The sequence below is a fragment of the Hippoglossus stenolepis genome, chromosome 16, assembly GCF_022539355.2.
Source record: "Hippoglossus stenolepis isolate QCI-W04-F060 chromosome 16, HSTE1.2, whole genome shotgun sequence".
NCBI classification, from domain to species: Eukaryota; Metazoa; Chordata; class Actinopteri; order Pleuronectiformes; family Pleuronectidae; genus Hippoglossus; species Hippoglossus stenolepis.
Window position 1 is genome coordinate 21,441,516 of NC_061498.1, and position 20,193 is coordinate 21,461,708.

At 41.2% G+C, this 20,193-nt stretch overlaps 1 protein-coding gene across 1 annotated transcript; it reads left to right on the forward strand.

Moving 5' to 3' along the window:
* Nucleotides 1-6,643: 6,643 nt before the first annotated feature.
* On the forward strand, nt 6,644-18,940 carry slc16a6b (solute carrier family 16 member 6b). Its single transcript, XM_035179991.2, has 6 exons — nt 6,644-6,917; nt 11,087-11,334; nt 12,921-13,064; nt 14,300-14,428; nt 16,027-16,932; nt 17,021-18,940. Exons 2-6 carry the CDS (start codon nt 11,103-11,105, stop codon nt 17,293-17,295), a joined length of 1,686 nt encoding a protein of 561 aa, XP_035035882.1. The 5' UTR covers nt 6,644-6,917; nt 11,087-11,102; the 3' UTR covers nt 17,296-18,940.
* Nucleotides 18,941-20,193: the final 1,253 nt, after the last annotated feature.

Sequence of the window (20,193 nt, forward strand, 5' to 3'; positions counted from 1 at the left end):
CATGACAACAGCATTAATAGAATCACTTCCTGTTTTGCAATTTGTCTGCAAAGTAAAACTCTTGTTACAAAAAGTACTCTGTTGAACAGTAATGAAGCACATTCACATTCATTATATGAAAAACCTTGACTAGAACATTGGTGCAAAAAAACATAATCTGATTGATCATAGGTCACTTTTACAGTTTCAAAAAGAAAACTGCAACCAGCCTCACCACAGACCAAGTAAACATCCCAACAGGCAGGTTTAGAACGAGCACTGCACTAGTATAGGAAACAAGGGAAGTTATGACTCCAATCTAATATGAGTCAACTATGCTCACAATGGAAGCGGAAATGTGGAACAACAATCTTTGCTGACAGTACATATATATCATATGTATCGTATTAAGCTGCAGAGCTGTAAACTCACCACCTCAGACGGTGACCAGGCAGCTGCCTCCACCGCACTCCGACTTCCCCCTCTACATCTGGGTTCACATAGCTGACTGTACATGTCACAGCAAAATGATTTTTGCTCCACAGAACAGCATGAAAGCTTACCTGGAGACACGTTGGGGACCTGATAGTCCCTCGATGTGCAACACTGACTTGAAGTATCTTCTGGATAATCCCTTGGTCACCAGGACAGCACATGAGTTTGTATTCTTGGTTAATCCTCCGGTAAGAAAGAATATGAGACTAACCCTAAGGACTCCATGGTCACACTGGTTTACAATGATTACATCAGGGTATTCGTGTGTTGGACTGTTGCAAACTGTTTGCAGTATGTTGCTATTAGATTGAGACTTATTGTCCTTTCATTCTTCAACCACTCTTAAATCCACCAGCCTGACACTTTTATGACAAGCATGCTGTCATTTCTTATAACTGCAAACTGCTACGTCATCATTCATCCTGACAAACATTACCTCTCACAGTTAATCTGGAAAAGACCACAGGGGAAACAAATATCTCAGTTACAGGTTATTGTCCTGTAGCTAGTCTGTACATTGTGTATTTCCTTTATCTGTGTGGTGGTTGCTGAACATTACGCAATTGAGGTCTTTACAAAAACCATTATAAGCAGCAATAAACTTACACCCATTAGGACAACGTAGTGCTGAGAGGTGACAAAGAAATGAACCCGCAGGGGAAGGAGAAGAAGAGAGGAAGTAACAGACTAACAATAGAAAACAATCTCTGACAGTTAAATGAATGTAAAGGGTAGAAGAATAGAGCTGAGCTCTCTAAGGTGATGAGCAAGTGTATGAAACCAAATAGTTTCTATTCCATACAAGAATGTCTATTCATTTTTGGGCACGTCACTCTGGCATCTTCTCTATGAATTTGATCACTGAGACAAATTTCTGGCAGGTATCTCATTTGTCAGACAAAACTATTTATTTGGGGATCTCTGAGGAAGCATCAGGGTGAGTGAAGTTTAAGAAATTAGAAAAAATTCCAAATCTCATTTTCACAAACTGACAAAGCTGACAGTCAGTCAGTCGCTGACACATAGACTAACTGGAATTATGTCTGTTCTGTAATCAATGCTGCTTGGACTTTGTTTTTTTGTTTTTTTGGACTTGGGACTTATCTTACATCATTATATTATCAGTGAGTGTATAGTCAACCAGTGGCAAAGCACAGAGTGAACACACTATCATGTAGCATAAAGGTTTTACAGACTTATTATTCAGTAAGTTTGAGCTTTTTTTAACATAAATGCCAAGCTTCTGGCATGAAACATTTAAAAAGTGACTGGAACAAATTGTGTAAGAACCGGAAGCGCACTAGCGAAGGAAAACAGGAAACCCTACCTTGCAGTAACATTTAAAGTGATTTTATAGAATTGACCCAGACATTGACCTCATCCAACACTCTTCTTACATGTTACTTAATCACTCCACAGGTTACTGGGCTGGACCTGAGGCTGGCCACCCCTTAGACACACCCCTGCATCACACTGAAAAGTACCAGGGCAGTTCTGAACACTCAGTCAGGATCATTCACAGCTTACAGACAGGTGAGCCCTTTGAAAGTAAATTATACACACTGAATACTGACTAAACTGATCATGTAATTCATCAACATGCAGGATTAAAGGCATATTGAAATTGAATCATTCTGTGTATTTTACTTTGAAAAGGTCATACAGTAGTTCAGCTGAGAACCACTTCAGCCATGACATGTTTTAAAACAGGAAGTGTTGCTGGAGGTGTGAACTTTCTTTTACACTTTAATACTATGACAAGGCTGCCACAGTGAATATGGAGATAGACTCATGACAGCTTCATTATTCTCTGAAAGCTTTCATGAGTCAGGTTGTTCAAATTTGACTCAGGCAATGGAAGAGTGCGCTCTAAGGATTGCAGCAGTAAATTGAACTGCTGATTGAAACAATGTTAGAAACAAGTTCTCACATATTTCACTCATTCACTGTAAACCAGTTCCACAATTTCTGGGAAACAAGGGAGCTTTATTATGGCTCGGTTAGTGTGATTCAAACGCTTGCTTGAACAGCTGATGGTGAGCAGAGCAGCCATGTTGTCTCATAACATGTGGTTCAGTTTGATAAAGGGTAGCCTGGTTTCTGAACCCGTCCAGAGCCTGCCCCACCAAATGTGGTGATGTAGGTAGCTGTAAGTCTGAGCTGCTGACCAGGACTATGGTTAGCGTAACGTCACCAGTCAGACGGAGAATCATGTGATCTATTTCCATTATGTTGTAGAGAGTGGTACATTAAATGAAAGAACACAGCTATTCTGACACATCACCCTGTTCTATTGACTTCTATTTCTTCTTTGTCTTCGGAGTTCTAGCTAGTTCTAGCTAGTGTCGGACTTACTCCCACACTTGTCATTGTGTATTGGAGCAAATGAAAAAAACAAGCAGAGGTTTGTTTGCTTGATGAGCAGAGGTGTGGCTGCAGGCCAGAGTCTGAGGGGGGGCTGGACACATAGTTTACATCCAGAGAGTGAGTCACATCACAAGTCACGTTCAAGGCCTGGAAGGAAAGAAATCTGTAATTTTGAACAGATTTGATTTAATTCCACAAGTGTCTGTCTGTCTATCTGTCTGTCTGTAAAACGCCTATCTGGAGAACTGTTCATGTTATTCATCCCACATTTGGCAAGTGTATTGCTAATGGCCCAGGGAAGTGCAGCATTGCATTAGGTGTGATTTGGACACGCGATACGTTCAATATTAATACAATTGGAATGAACAGGCGACCAGCTCTCTGTAGCAGTCAGTGAGGTCGGGGCAGTGTGTGATATGCAATGTATGAAAAAATAATGTAACCCACTTACTGGCCAGGTTACGATCTTCTAGGTCCGATGAGGAGCTGAGGGACATAGACTGTAATAACCATAAATTAAAGTACACACAATACACAAACAATTAAATGCAAAGTGTAACTTTACTAACTTAAAGTGGCAGGTGATAATTCACAAGCATTTGGAAAAACATTTGTATGAAAATAAAATTGGGCCCTTTAAAATAAATCAGTCGTTTTTAAGTCAGTCGTCTTTAAAGTCTGTTTCCTGTGACCAGTCTTGATGTGTTTTGTCACTCCACTGGTTAATGCAGTGGTTCTCAAACTTCTTCTGTCATGCCCCACTCCCTGTTCTGATCGCTCCCACATGAGCACGTTTCTTCTTTCTCTCACACACACCATCGATCATGCAGGTGCGGAGTGATCTGTCAATCATGTTGAGCTGGAGGCGGGACATAACTAAACTATCAACTCTGAATGGCTGAAACTCTCACTACCTGCTGAATCTGCTAATCACGTTAAGCTGGAGGCGGGACATGATCAAACTATCACTTCTGAGTGGCTGAGCTCACTCTACCTATCGAGGCGTGATCCTTGATGTACATTTTATTGTAACTGGGTTACAATAACACAAGTTCAGTTAATCATTTAAACTTATATATAAACAACACACGTGAACAGTAATGAAGCAAATTCAGTTTAATTTGATTAAAAACTTTGACTAGAACGTTGGTGGAAAAACACACCCACACACCCTGCAGACTGGAACGCCATGCTGCCTCCTGACTGGAATAAACCTGTTCATCCCATCCGCGTGCCCGGTGTACTGTGCGTTGTAGCGCGCGCCAGGAAGCACGGGAGCTGTATTCCTGTCAGAGATCAAATGCGTAAATATATATATATATATTGTTATATGTTTAGATTTTTTATATAATGTGAATTTTTTTTTTACTTTATAGACTATCACGAAACAGACTAGAGACTGAATTAAAAAAAGACTGTTGGAGAACCGATTGAATATCGCCACCCTCTTAAATTAATGGCCCAAGTAATTTTTTCAGGTTTTTCAGAAAACACAAAAAAAATTACCAAATATTGAATATATGATATTTATTAATAATTGATGACTATTGACATACTAATAACAATCTCTGTCAATTATGTAACATAAGAGGAATAAATGACTTAGGCAATTTTTTTAACATGCCTTTGTGACTTAAGCAATTTTAAACCTTCAACTCTGTCAACAATAAAGCATAACTAACTAAGTAACTAAACATAATGCTGAGGAGGCATGTGCATCTCCTCAGTTCTCCTTCCAGCTCTTCTTTTCTGGGTTCTTGACTGATGCCTATTAATGTGGCAAATTGTCAAAGAAGTGATGACACTTAACGGGCATGACGTGTTTCATTGACTGGAGGTCCTGGAACTGACTCTCCTTGATTGGCAGAGCACATGGAAACATTCTTATCCATGCTATCGGCTCATTTGGCACCTGTACCCTTTGTGGCAGTGCTTCCCACGCAGAGTCCTCCTAGAAGGACAGCTTGAAATGGACCTTGCCTTCACTGCTAAACTAAAGAGCCCGCAAGTGATGCACAGTCGGATCTCCAGCTTTTTTGCATGGTCTGATGCTAATGAAGTAAGATCCATTCATTTTCAGGAACTCATCATGCTTGAGCACCTTCACATGGTAAGGTGATGGCCTGATTCTTGCAGTCTGGAGTATGATGACGTAGTCTCTCGGGGTGAAGATATCCGTAACTATTTTGCGTTCAATAGTACTATGCATGCTGTCACACTCCATTAGTACCCCATATTTCCTTGCAAGCTCAGAGAATGCATTCGCCACACATGCATTGCGGTTCTGATAAACGCAACCGTCGCTCCACACTTTAATCTCCTTGAGTTCTGGATGGTCTTTGATCACACCTTCAAAGGACTCGTCACAGGATGGGGTATAGTCTGGATCGCTTATGACATCATCATTATCAGATATGTCCTCTTCATGGTGTGGATGTGTCTGCTTGGCATCTTCAACAACATCAAGTGTTTAAGGTATTGTCTGCTCCATCTAAAACAGAGTCTTGGCCTGGTACATGCTGCTTCATCTCTTCAACGACGGTCTCATTGTCATTTTCAGTGGATGAGGCCTGATCAGTGTCAGAATTGTCAATTTCATCTCCTACCAAAAAGGAAAAACATTTCAACCTTTTGAGGTGTACAGTCACAAATGTGTGATCATTCTGAAAAACAGTCATTGCCTTGTGGTCACTTGTATTAAGCTACATCAGGGATTCCCAAAGTGGTGTGCATGCACCCCTAGGGGTGCACAAGCTGCCTCTAGACACTGCACAACAGGCATACTATAATAGTATGTCAAATGATGTTATGATTACTAATATTATGTTCAAGAGAGATTTTCATTAAATAAAAACACAAAAGTTAAGAGATCCTTTGTAATTTTTTAGTTATACACATAATTTCTAGCTGTTAGATTACAATACGGTATTCAAATCTTTCTTAATTAGATCATGTAATGTGGAAAAAATTTGACAACAACTGTAGATGAAATAGTGTTTGAAAAGACAGAAAAGAGTTAACAGAAAGCCTTTCACTTGTAACAGCCACAGATTCTGGAGCCTTTCCACTCTTTGCTAAATGCTAGCTTCATGGACTTAGCTATTTTGCTGACTAAAAAGACTGAATAACTATGCAATATTTATAGCCTAGCCTATATTATAGTAAACCTCATCACTTACCAATAGGGGACAAGCCCTGAATCATGGAAATAACTTCAGCGGCTAGGTAGATTTTCGTTCTTCTTGATGCAGCCGCCATCTTGAAAAGCTTGTAAAACGGCCTAAGTCACACTCTTGACATTGGCCATTGTTCTACAGAGGATGTAGAGGTGGCCAGCATCATGAGGAGATGATTTAGGCAACAAAAAAAATCATTTTTGTCAAAAAATGACTGAGGCCATTATTTTAGGAAGGTGACGATATGTAAAAAAAATGTTTAAAAAAAAATCACATTATATAAAAGATTATTATTTGTTTTTTATATATGTGAATTTTTTTTCCTTTATAGACTAGAGACTGAATAAAAAAAAAAACTTGTTGGAAAACCGATTGAATATGCAGCCCACGATCACACGTATCCTGTATTAATAACATCTCACCTCTATGGTTTTTATGTTTCCTTTCGAGCAGCGTGTGCGTGTTTGTGAGAGAGAGAGAGAGAGAGAGAGAGAGAGAGAGAGAGAGAGAGAGAGAGAGAGAGAGAGAGAGAGAGCGAGGGAGAGAGAGAGAGAGAGAGAGAGAGAGGTAGAGATCGATAGAGAGAGAGGCTCTGCGCGTTCATGAAGCCGGGTGGTTTTGCGCGTCCTCGTCAGAGTACTGGCTGGAGCCGGTAGAGAGCTGCCAGAGCAGGAGTCAGTGAGACAGAGATGCTGCGGACTGACAGTGAGCTCAGTAACATCCGCTCGTAGAACATCTGTTCCTCGGCTTAGAAGCTAAGAATACAAAGAGATTCATTTTGTTTTCTACTTGAATCCTCGCTGCCTCCACTCTGTTCAGACGTGTCTAGAGGTGGACGACACGGGGAAACCGGCTCATTTCCACCAGAGGACGGTTGTTGTCTTATCGTCATCTCCTCCGGTGAGTCACACGGAGCAGCTTCGGCCTCAGTGTGGGGATCAGCTGCTCCGGGGGTTTCCTGCTCTGTCTGACCACTGTCCTCCATCGATAGGAGTGTTCTTGTGATTATTATTCACCGCAGTCAGTCTGACACTCCTCGTGAATGAGAGCAAGGCATCAAACCTGCGGACTGCGGCACACTGAGCTCATCCCTCATGACCGCACTGCGGCTCCGCAACCGTCCACACGCGCCATCAGTGCTGAGTCTGTACATTGAGTCTGTACATTGAGTCTGTCTTAGTGTTGACGATGCGCCCTCCTCTGTCCTCACCCATTTGTCTCCCCTCACCCAGCGGGTAGAGGCAGGCGGCCGCCCACAGTGAGTCTGCTTCTGCTGGTTCCATCCGGTTACAAGGGAGACTTCTCTCTCCGCAATAATATGTTGCGTGGACTGTTTGCTCGTTCCGGGAACTGTTGGGTTTCTCTTTTTCAGGTCTCGACCTTACTATGTCAAGTGCCTTGAAATAACAATGATCTAATACTAATAATAATGATAATGCTTGTTGTGACTTGTCTCTATAACTAAGTAAATTGATTTGGATTATCATATCTTGGGGTGTTTTAAATAATGCGAAGTCATAGAGTCATTAATCCCAACAGCTGGTGTCTGAGGCATTCTTAGATCAATCCGATTTGATTTGTATTGCCAATATTCACAAATCACTCAGCAATTGTTGTAGTTGAGGGGTGACATCCTCTGCCCTTAACCCTCAGCGAGAGGACAAACTACCAACAAATACTTTTAGCAGGAAACAACCCGTAGAAACCTTATAGAGGGCCTCGTGTGAGGGGTCCCTCTCCAGGGACCAACAGAAGTGCAACAGATGAGCGCAAACACAAAATAACAATAACTACTGCATTCCCGGCGGAGACTGATAAGGAAAAGTTAAAACAACCAAAGACAACTGCACTGGCAGACTGTTACACTGCCTGTGGGGACCTCTAATGGTCAAATGTGAGAGTATTACTGGGCAAATATAACATCATATAATATTGAATGATATATAGAGAATATGTTTTGAAATAGCTATACATTGAAGACATTATTATAAATATTCAAATTAGTTATAGGCTTGGAGTTTATTTATGATCTATGATTTAGCATTGGACTTTTATTAAGTTGGAGTGAGAAACAGATTAAAAAAAAAAAATACAGTCCAACTCAATGATGCCATTAGGTCTGACGGGTTATTTTCTCAGTGGACTGTCCCATTCTCTGTTTAAGACCATTTTACAAAACCATTGAGGGAAGTTTTGATATACTTATATTGAACTAACATGACAAATGAACAAATGAGAAGACAAAGAGTTAGAAATGCAGTATATAATCAATTAGTCGTGCCTAATCTGTCATGAGCAGTGATTTGAAAGGCACGACAGATTTTTGATCCAGGGTCTAGTAACTTTCAGGTTTTATCCATTCAATTCAATTTTATTTGTATAGCACCAAATCACCACATACGTTAGGTTGAGGAATCTTTGGCCATCCTCACACATTATATCTGTACAGGAGAATAGTGTCTAATTCCACAGATACTCCCTTCTGTCTCCAAGCAGTACCAAGGTCAGGTTATAGATAAAGGACCAACTACCAATACACTGTAGTGTCTATACTCAGGGACTTTCATATCTTATTCAGATGTCCCAGACAGAGAGGCACCATCTCCAGCGTATTACACCAGCAGCAAGACGTAAGGACACAATGTGATTTAGGAATGCATACTTTAGGCTTAACTATCCAATAGGATACAACACCTACATGTAACATAGAGAGTGTCAGCAATTCTAGCATTTCTGTGGAATAGGTGACACCAGTAGAGGGAGATATACTGGGAGGCTGTGTGAGACATCAGGAGACATGGGGGGTGACAATTGCTCATGTTACTCTGTGGGTACACAACGGTACACAAAAATCACAGTTCGGTATGTACCTCGGTTTTGAGGTCACGGTTTGGTGCGTTTTCAGAACAGAAAACATTAAACTGATTTTTTTTTTTTTTTTATTCAACCCTGGTTAACTATGGCTGTGTCTTTCTCCCCTAAGTATTTTTTACAAAAGTAAACTATCAAACTAAACACTGTCATAAAGAAATAAAAATAAAAAAGTAAAATAAATATCCATTAAGGTGCTAAACTGCACCGTTATTGTATGGTATGATTATCATGATTAAACAGAAGTATTTTCATTCGGCGGCCCTGCATGTACTAACAGTGTCTCCGCTGTGGAGAACACTCACACTAGGGACTGAGGTTTATAAAGGGCTGGTGTAACTTGCTGTCTAAAATGCGGACGTGAGGGACCTTCCTCATTATAGGGACTATGAAACTGCTTCAACCTGTCACACTGCTGTCTTCACACTCCGGTTTGTCTGCGGTCGCCATGACCACGAGCCTACAGCACATCCAGTCCTCCTCCTCCTTCTTCTTCTTCTTCTTCTTCTTCTTCTTCTTCTTCTTCTGGGGTTCATTGGTGATTGGTAAACCACCTTATAGGCGCATTACCGCCACCTTCTGGACTGGAGTGTGGGGCAGTAGATCAGCAGCAAACACTTATTAAACTTGTTCAATTATTTTCTTAAGTCCTGTTTCCCTTAAAGAGTTAATTAGAAGATGATTTATATTCTTTGATGTCTTTCCTAACAAAATTGTTAATGTGATATTTTGCTTTTTCGTCTTTTATCCTGATATCAATTGCCTTCTTTGTTCATTATATTTGTTACATTCTATCAATACACGAGTATCCGGTTGTTTGCAGTGTTCGCAGAGTCCAGTTGGGTGCTTGCCTATTTTCTGAGTATATAACATCATTAATCCTGTGTTACCAATTCTCAGACAGGTAATACTTTTCTCTTCTCTGCTCCTCTCACCATTGCCAAATGTTTTATCTTTTTATATTTATTTGATCATAAAGTGATTTTCCTCTACTTTGCTCATAATATCATTAATCATCATATTAAAGAATATTGGACTATACACACTACCCTGGGGGTTCAATTGTATACTGAATATTACTGAAATTAAACACCCAGTTGAACAATTTACCCTTACAATATTATAGAGAAACCCAACAGTTTCCATAACGAACAAGCAAACTGTGGAGAGAGAGGGGGGGGGGGATAGTTCACTGTTTACAGGCTCACATAGCCTTGTGTGTTTGTGTTTTTCACGACATAGTGGTAAGCAGTTCATTTTCATTATTGGGTGACTTATCCCTTTAAAATTGCTTTTTTATTCGAGGCTCATAAAGTTACATGATTGTCCAAATGATAATTCAAAGTTCTTTTGCTCCCAAAAAAGGAAATTGTATTGTACACTAACTAAGTCACTTACTTACTTGTACTGCCAGACAGAGGATTTAATATACTGAATTTTGGAGCAAAATATCTGACAGCTTTCTGAAGACAACATTCGTCAAGTTTCTGCAGGGTGGCAACAGATTTTTTTGTAACTTTTCTTGTGGCTTCTCAGCAGCTGCATATAAGCAGCCGCCGAAACATTAGCACTGCTTCACATCCTGCTGTTGTTATGGTTGTGGTGCTGCACAGCATCATCACATCATTAGATCCTAGTGGAACACAGTCATGGCTTTTTGTTATCATCATCAATCCTCTGGTCAATGATAACAGACAAAGAAAGAAATTGGACACAATTGGAAGATGAATCGTTTAATGTCAGGAAGCTCATCGCCTGCACTGCTCAGCCTGTAAAGTCTGACAGTGCGAGTGTCTGTGTGTGTTGAAACCACATTCACCACACCTTCTTTTACACACATGGTGAATCATTAAACGTGTGTTTGCTCTTTTCACTGCTTGCTCCCCCACACTGTTTGTCACAGTCACCTTTATTAAATTAAATGATTATAGACGGACGGATGATAATCAACCAAATAGTTTAACAAAGTGGAACAGACATGATTTGGACATGACATCAAATGTCTGATTTTAAGATCTTTGCCTAATATGTGAGGAGAGTCAGAGCTTTCTTGTGGGAGTATGAAACTGTCTATATGGTGACTCATCACTTCCAGAGCTCCATTAATGAGTGTTTTATATTAACAAAGAATTAATTGACAAATGCAGCTCTGACCAGGACTTCTTCATCACTGATGTCGTCTCTGTCTGTTTCATCAGGAGGCTTGCTGTTGCCATGACGGCTCCCAACTCCAAGGGTTGTTTGGGTCCTAAGGTTTACCCAGAAGTGCCTGATGGCGGTTGGGGCTGGGCTGTGGCAGGGGCCTTCTTCTTTGTGGAGATCTGCACCTATGGGACCCTCAAGAGCCTGGGTGTCTTCCTCCAGGACCTGATGGAGGAGTTTGGGGAGAGCAACAGCCGAGTGTCATGGGTCATCTCCATTTGCGTCTTCATCTTTACCTTCACTGGTCAGTCATGTGTTCTACTTTTCTTGTGCTACTCTAGTATTTCCCTTCTAATAACTATGATATGTTAGATTTAGTTTGAACAGTCAGCTTTGCAGACTGTTGGTGTTGTCTTAATGTATGACATCAGAAAGTTCTTGCCCATTTACAAAACATATTTGTCTTTGTTCACATTAGGGCTGGGCATTATGACGAGTGTATTGTTTATCAGCAGTCGTCGGAGGTCCGTTGGGGCAATTTGTCATTGTATTTTACTGATATAATGGTCCGTCTGTCAGTTTCAACTGTAGAAATGAACCTACAAAGTGGCACTATTTATAGATAATGTTATATTACATGTATTAATTCATTTGTTCAGTCCATCCTAATTCTGCTTGCTCACTTTTCTCTCTCTCTCTCTCTCTCTCTCTCTCTCTCTCTCTCTCTCTCTCTCTCTCTCTCTCTCTCTCTCTCTCTCTCTCTGTCTTGCACTGTCACACAGTAACAAACCGACAAAGCTAATGTCTCTGACCTACTAGTTTAAACATAGATTTTTTTGCATTCACGGCCACAATATCAACACTGACCACTATATAATGATCAATACTTTTCTTAAATTAGCAACATTTTTTTCATAGCTCTCTCTCTCGCTCTCTCTCTCTCTCTCTCATGCTGACACGCAGACACGCAGACACACAAACACTGTGACAGACTGAGAAAAACAACATCATTTGGTCCTCATGAACACAAACACAAACACAGAGTGATGAATTTACATCCAATCAGAAGAGGAACATATCGTCAATCAGTGGCTAACGGTGGCTGATTGAACAATGTTAGCATGTCGGCCAACCCTAGTTCAAATGGATTTTTCATCATTTTAGTTAAGTCAAGTTAAATAACGTAATGCAACATGAATTATCATACAGCACAACATGACTGTCCCATTAACATTGCATGTCATTCGCAATGTGTGAGCTCCTTGAAAGTCCAGTGAGCAGAGTGTTACCACACAGTGGTAATGTCAGTCAGCTCAGTCATAGGTACTGATGATCACCTGTCAGAGGTTTCATCCCTCAGCTTCTATAAACACAATAATCTGGCTTCAGTTAAATTCACTATCATGTTCACACAGATCTGCTGGTTGGTTTTATTGTAGTTACAGAGTGTAACACCCATCAACATGACTTCACGCACACAAACATGGACACAGTTCAACTCAATGTCACAAACAGACACAGCACCACCCTCACACATGGTGCATCACGATGACTGAGGATGTGATGATTCAGTTTGTATATCTTTCATGCATTATTACTGTGGTCACGAAATCCATCTTGAAGAATCAGATGAACTGCGACTCACCGAGCTCTTCATTTAATTGGCAGAGGTTAAAGTTTGAACCACAGCAGAAGCTGAAACGGGACTAACATAAACAAACCTAATAAGAAAAAAAACAGCTGGTAGCAAGTGTGCATCATGAGTTTGTATGTCAAGTGACTTGGTTTGTCAAAGAAAACAAATCCTGAACAGTTGTCATGCAGTTCAAACTTGAACCAATTGAAAATATTTTAATGAAATGACTGCACCCCCACCTCTCAAATCCTCAGCCCCCCTGTCCACGCTGCTGAGCAACCGCTTCGGCTATCGTCCGGTGGTTATGATCGGAGGCTTCCTCATCAGCCTGGGAACCATCTCCTCCGCCTTCACCAATTCCATCAACGAGATGTACATCACTATTGGCATTGTCTCAGGTACTTTTTAAAGTCACTCCATCTGTCTGTCTGTCTGTCTGTTTGTCTGTCTGTGTCCACAGTTTTTGTTGTAAAACAGGTCTCGATGTTCACTCCTGGCATTCAAACAACTTCAGAGTTTTCCAGTCTCTAAAACTGAGACCTTTGGAAACGGTGACACAGTCTCCCATGTTCTCGTGCTGATATTATCAGAGTCTTATTATTATACTCTTTTCAGTCACAGGACTCAACGGCCAGTGGTGAATGCAAAGCGTTGCTAACACCTTCTGTCAGTGACAGTTCCACCTCATCCTCGCTTCAAGAAAAGAAATCCCTGCTCTCTTTTTCCTGTTTGTAGTATTTTCATCAACTAAGCAACCAACTGCAGAGTAGACAATCTGCTTGTTGTTTACATCACATGATCAGTGTACATGTTTAGTCATGTGACATGTGTTTTCAGGTATGCTAGTATGACGGAGATTATTTCTATAACGGAGCGAAGCTAAACTTTTTTAGCTTAGATTTCTCTTTTGTTTTAGAATAAAAACTTCATAGTGGACGTAGCCTTTGTGTGTCATTGCAGAATATCAGTGACGGATTGACTGTTTTACTCCTGCAGATGTGTATGCCTTGTTTATCACCCTGTCATGAACTGAAGGGACTCCTAGCAGTGTCCACAACAAAGTCTGCCCCAGTCTGTTTCTTGCAGAACTGTCCAATGAGAGAGAGGTGGACAGCCTCCTGTAAACAGCAGACAGTGAGGTTGACTCTGTTCTCATAACTCTCTAGGAAGGACTGAGCTGAAAAACTGGAGCAGCAGTCATCCTCTTCTAAATTAACTTTCAGATCGGGACTGATGGAACAGGAAGTGTCTCGGGAGGAAGGAATAAATTGACTGAATTGATTGGATAATGAGCAAATTGGTGGAATGTGTTTTGCATCAGAGCACATTAACTTGTTTTTTCCTTGGACAGAAAGCACTGCTAGCCCTCCCACCGTGAATACCATGTCTGACTCTGAAAAAGGACCACAGCTAACCTGACCATTTCTAAACTCTCCCCCTGTCTCTCTCTTTTTTGTCTTTACATGCCCTTTGTCTTTAAGCAGAAGCTGTGGCAAAGCTCAGTCATCTCAAGCAGCCGGCCACCTTTGAAAAAGGAGTGACCTGACACCTTGATCTTTGACCCATGCAGTGTTCCTACCATGCGGCAGGTGGCTGTCATGTCCCCTTTTTCTTTTCTCCTATTTGTCCACAGGCCTCGGATACTGCCTCACCTTCCTCCCAACGGTCACCATCTTAGCCCAGTACTTCTCCAGACGGCGAGCTCTCGTCACCTCCGCTGCTTCCTCAGGAGAATCCCTCGCCATATTTGCATTTGCTCCAGGTGAGTGTACATTCAAACAGGGCCTTTTATCATGACTCATCAAGCCATAATGAATAGAATCATGTGTTAAATTACTCCAATATTGACCTAGCTTTTTCTGAGGCTTTCAACCACATCTCACAGTCTGATTCAGTGGATGAAGTTTGCTCACTTACAGTCCCACAGCTGTTACTCAGTGCTTATTTGGTCACATGATAATGTGACATCAGCGCAGCATGTAAAGTTGTTTTCTTGCTGAGGAGTTTTAATTATTCTCCCTTCTGGATTTGAATTTGAATTTTTAATTACAACACAGATAAATCTGAGCCAATCAGGAAGTGAATGCGGGCGTCTGTTTCATCATTTCCAAAAGTTCTTCCCATCCACACTAAAGCAATTTTCAGACATGACTCCAGAACTGTGGAGAATTGGGTCAATACTTTCTCCACAGTTTTCCTTTCATACATGCACAACGCAGCAGGAGATTCTCTGCTCAAATCCTCTACTGAATTCAGGTGAGGGGTAGTGAGCAAGGCAGAGGCAGGACATAACGTATTTATTCCACTGCAGAGATCATGTTACTTTGTTTACATCAATTCAATTCAATTTTATTTGTATAGTACTAAATCATAATATACATTATATAATGTTTATCGTGTGGATGTAGCTGCTCACTTTGGCTGCTCCTGTTTTATTCTCCCTGACGTATTCACACCTGATCCACCGACAAGTCACCAAGCCTGTGTATTGGTCAGTCATGAAAACACAGTTTTTCTCTCACTGGCTCTATCACAATAAAGGCCATTCTGTGTTTCACCACTCAAAGTCTTTTAATGTGGAGCAGCAGCAGCATAAATGTTGTGTTAGCATTAGCAGTAGCTTAATCCAAACCTTATGACAACCGTCAACAAGGAGGCTCATATGACAAAATACAAACAATAACACTGGACCGTGTTCTGCATTGATCACTGTCGTGTGTGTGTGTGTGTGTGTGTGTGTGTGTGTGTGTGTGTGTGTGTGTGTGTGTGTGTGTGTGTGTGTGTGTGTGTGTGTGTGTGTGTGTGTGTGTGTGTGTGTGCCACCATAACCATAAAAACTACTATCTGGACAAGTCGATATATTATGGAAATACATTGAATTGCTTTTTATATAAATGTTGATCATAAATAATATAAAAATTAAGGTGTGATTTTATGATTTGTCATTTCAATGGACGTTTGCCTAAAAATATCTAAATCTATCTTTAAGGTAAAAATCTTGATAAAGCTCAATCAATCAATCAAATTGTATTTGTATAGCCCATATTCACAAATCACAATTTGTCTCATAGGGTTTTAACAAGGAGTGACATCCTCTGCCCTTAACCCTCAACAAGAGTAAGGAAAAACAAAAACAAAAAACCCTTTTAACAGGGTAAAAAGAAGGTAGAAACCTCAGAGAGAGCCACATGTGAGGGATCCCTCTCCCAGGACGGACAGAAGTGCAATAGATGCCACGTGTAAAGGAGAACATCAGAATCAATCAATGTAGAGACAGGGTTGAAAAGTGGACCTTGAGTGAGAATAAATAAGAGAACAACAATAAAAGTTACCTGTACTGTCTTCTCCATCTCTCCACAGCCTTAACTACACTGAAAGTACACATTGGCTGGCGCTACTGTTTGGTTGTCCTCGGCATCTTTCAGGCTTCTGTGATTGGCTGTGGACTTCTCCTTTGTCCAATCATTATTGAGCCGAAACTTGTAAAGGAGGACAATGAATCGGACAAAGACTCGCTCTCTCTGAAGCAGCTGCAGTCATCTTACGAGCTGGAGAACGAACAAACCAGAACCTCCATCAGTTCCGGAGTTTCGGATGACTCAGGCGTCACCTCTCTCTCTGCATCAAACGTAGACTTGAGGACAGCAGGAGCAGAAAAAAAGGCCCCGGTGGAGATGGAGGTGCAGGACAAAGAGGGTCAGGAGCTGTCACCTCCCACACCAGTCAAGGAGAAGGACGAGGTGGAGCGGGCAGAGGTGGAGGCGGGTCCTCTCAAGCCCTCCAGCCCCAATCTCCTGGACTTCTCTATGCTTAAAGATGGTGGATTTATCTGGTACTCCTTGTTTGGCCTGTTTGCCACGCTGGGCTTCTTCGCCCCACAGCTCTACATCATTGAACTGAGCAAGAGCCGCGGCGTGGAGCCCAGCATGGCCTCTTACATGCTCTCTGTGATGGCAGTGGCTGAGATATTTGGTCGCCTGTCCATTGGGGTGGTGTTGAACAAAGTCAGCTGCAGGAAGACCCTGGTGTTGTTGGGGTGTGTGATTTGTTTGTGCCTGGTTCTTGTGGCCTTTGCTAATGTGTGGGAGTTCTGGGGCTTGGTGGTCTGCTGCGCCCTCTATGGCTACTTCATGGGCACCGTGGCATCCACACACATCCCCATGCTGGCAGAGGAGGACGTGGTGGGCATCCAGAAGATGCCGGCATCTATAGGAGTGTATGTTTTCATCCAGAGCTTTGCTGGGCTGGCCGGACCGCCGCTAGGAGGTAAAAACTACTACTTATTTGACTTCTGTGTGTTTTCACTCATATGAAAAGACTGTAGATTCTGACAGCTGTCTCATCTGTTCTCCAGGTGTGTTGGTGGATATCACACAGAACTACGGTGCTGCCTTCTACTCCTGTGCTGTGGGCATAGGGCTCAGTGCCATCTGCTTGGCTCTAGTTGGCCCGGCCAAATCCGGCATGTGCCGATCAAAGAGCAGAAACAACAGCAAGAGCATGGAGGAGGAGGAGGAGGACCGAATGTCACAGGACAACAACCAGGTTGACTTTTTGGACATGGACCTGGCCTCCGAGGACAGTCTCCTGAGAAGGTCTGTGGATCAGGACAACAGCTCAGTAATATGAACCCAACCTCAGCAAGACATCCCCTCATACCTAAGGACAAGAATGTCACCAGGCTAATACAGATACACTTGGAGAGGCTACAGACTTCCCAGCTGCTGTTGGATCTGAATCTCAGGTGTACACTCTTACTCTCTGACAAGCTTGAAGTTCACTCCTTCACAGGAAGGGGGCAGTCTCTCCTCTGAGACCAAAGACAGCCATGTGGAGCACAGGGTGTCACACCTCACCTTTTTAACAATCACACACACATTTCTGCTCCAGCAAAACCAAAATTATTAAAAGCTTTTCACGTTCCTCTTTGTATTATTAGTTTTAGCTGAGTTTAGGTTGCAGTACTACTCAGGACAGAAGTATTGTTGTCATGGTAACTGAGGCATCATGAGCATTACAGGTACCTCATTTACACCTGGTGATAATATATGTTTCTTATCTCGGTTGTATCTAGATATGAATACATTTACACCTGGTATTAATGTGTCTCCAGTTTGAGATGGGATGTGTCAGGTCACATCACGTCCTCCCCTCATTGCACAGGTCCACAAAAACAACAACAATAGATAGAAGATTCTAACCATCTGTGATTGGTTTCGTCTTCACTCCATCCACAGGTGACTCGAATAACATGAGGACTGAGAGAATGACTTCCTGTGTTTAATGGCTGCTAGCTGCCTAGCTGCTGCTAGCCTTAGTAGTTGTGATTAATATTTCCATCCATGTCGTTGTTGTGCTTGGATTGACAACGCAACAGCATTTACACTTGTGTTCAATGTGGTCAGGCCAGGTGTAAATGGGGTATTATGTATCAGGAGCCTCTGTTCTATGACGCTTGTTGATTCCTCATGTGTCAGTACTGCATCTTGACTTGATTCCTGCTGAAACACACAACTCTCGGCTTTAAAATGTCACCCGCTCCTCACAACATGAACAGTAGACAATCTGCTGCACACTCCTGCTGACGCTGGACAAGACAATCTGGTCATGCAATCTGTACATACAGTCCTGTTTGTCTTATACATGTTCATGGATTGATATTTAATTTCGAATAGTATGGCAACAATAGCAGTAGCTACTGCAGCAGTATGGACTGATGGTTGAGGATGAATTCAGGAGCTCCAGTTTGCGCTCTGTGTTCTGTGATTCTATGACATTGGACATTTTATTCACTTTACATCCTTCATCCTGTGCTGCTTTGGGTAAAAGCATTGCCTGTATATTTACACTGTTATCACGATCCTGTTGATGTACTGTAGAATAACCTGCTGTAGTGTAATGGCACACAGACTGAAAAGCAGTGATGATACGTGAGTAGAACTTTGGGGGTTTACAGTGATATTTTTCCCAATGCCATTTCTAGAGAAACACAATATATGTGCATGTCAAAGTGTAGACGTAGACATGATCATTTTTCAGTTTTTGAATGAAAAGGTGTGATGGAGAGATTTGACAGGAGCGAGTCCCTCCACCTCACAAACCTTTCCTTAATCAAGGTGTCACCTTTATTTAAACTCTTTCTAAGTATGATTTGATGTTCTTTTTTTATTTTTATTTTCATTTGCTTTTAGATAATCAAGTGCTGGGCAGAACCTGCCAGTTAAAATGCTGTACTGCATTCATGATGGATTTTCTAAATAAATTGTTCTCCAAACTCTGATTCCTTTTTCCTGAACATGTCAATGTAAGGGAAATGTGCTCAAGATAAATTGGTGTAAGAAAATGTATATTATTCACAGAGATGTCATTAATTAATATTAACATATAAAAGTAATATTATTTTCATAAAGACATTTTAAAATAATCGAAACATTCTATTAAAGGTCAATCACATTAAAAAAAAATTCTATTAAAATTCAATCAACAGCAAGCAACAATAAAACATCATTCATTCAGTATCCATCATTCGTCATTGAAGGTGAGAGACCATCATCCTGCCATCGATGTAAAGTGCCTTGAGATAATGTATATTTTGATTTGGTGCTGTACAAATAAACTTAATTGAATAGAATCATCGATCAGCCCATTGTCTTCTCCACATGTTTGGTGGCTGCAGACTAGGACAGACTCTTCTGTGCTTTTTGAATCATCTCTGTCATAGAAAACTAACTGATAGGTTAGTTTTGACAGACAGGGACAGACTGTATTTACAATGAACTCCTGTCTGACAACTGCAGATCATATTCTACATCTCTTTGGTTTGTCTTTTTTTTTACTTCAGGAACTCCCTAAAAGCATTTTCCCCCATCTAGAGAACTTAGATGTCCCAGATTACCCAAAGCATGTTGTCCCATATTATCAATCATGTTTGAAGAGTGGGACAGATACAAAATGTTTGAAAAAATTAACAAAATTAAAACCCATTTTAAACAACTCAATGCATATTTTGTTGCTTGAATACATCACAAACATAGTTTGATAACAATTAGGAACATTGTCTTATTTATGACAGATTTATATCCTCAACATTAATCTTATGTCACTGACCTTGTCATGGGTGGGCCTCTGATTGACATTTACCCCGCCCCTTTCTGGGACATCACCCCATGAAGTCATTTGATTTCAGTCACATGATATCCATGCTAACTTAACTTAATAAACAGACTGAAGCTTAGATGTCCCAGATGACCCAAAGTCACCCTATATATCAAATTGTATGTACACATACACACCCATGAACCCTCTGCGTTCACTATAAATATTCTTTGAGACAATACTTGACAGAAAAACCGTACAAACTGGAGGTATGGTGTTGGAAAGATGACTTTTACAAGAAGGGAAGGTCTGCATGAACCTGCCCCACTGACTCAGGTTGATGTTAGCTCTCGGAGCAGTGAGCATGTTTAGGCTTACTGAAGCCGGAATCAGGTTTATGTGACATTCTAACAGAAAACTGATAATTCATCG

Coding starts and splice junctions, on each gene's coding strand:
- slc16a6b (XM_035179991.2), top strand. CDS start 11,103: ATGACGGCTCCCAACTCCAAGGGTTGTTTGGGTCCTAAGGTTTACCCA. Junction 13,065..14,299: donor CACTATTGGCATTGTCTCAG/GTACTTTTTAAA, acceptor ATTTGTCCACAG/GCCTCGGATACTGCCTCACC. Junction 16,933..17,020: donor GGCCGGACCGCCGCTAGGAG/GTAAAAACTACT, acceptor TCTGTTCTCCAG/GTGTGTTGGTGGATATCACA.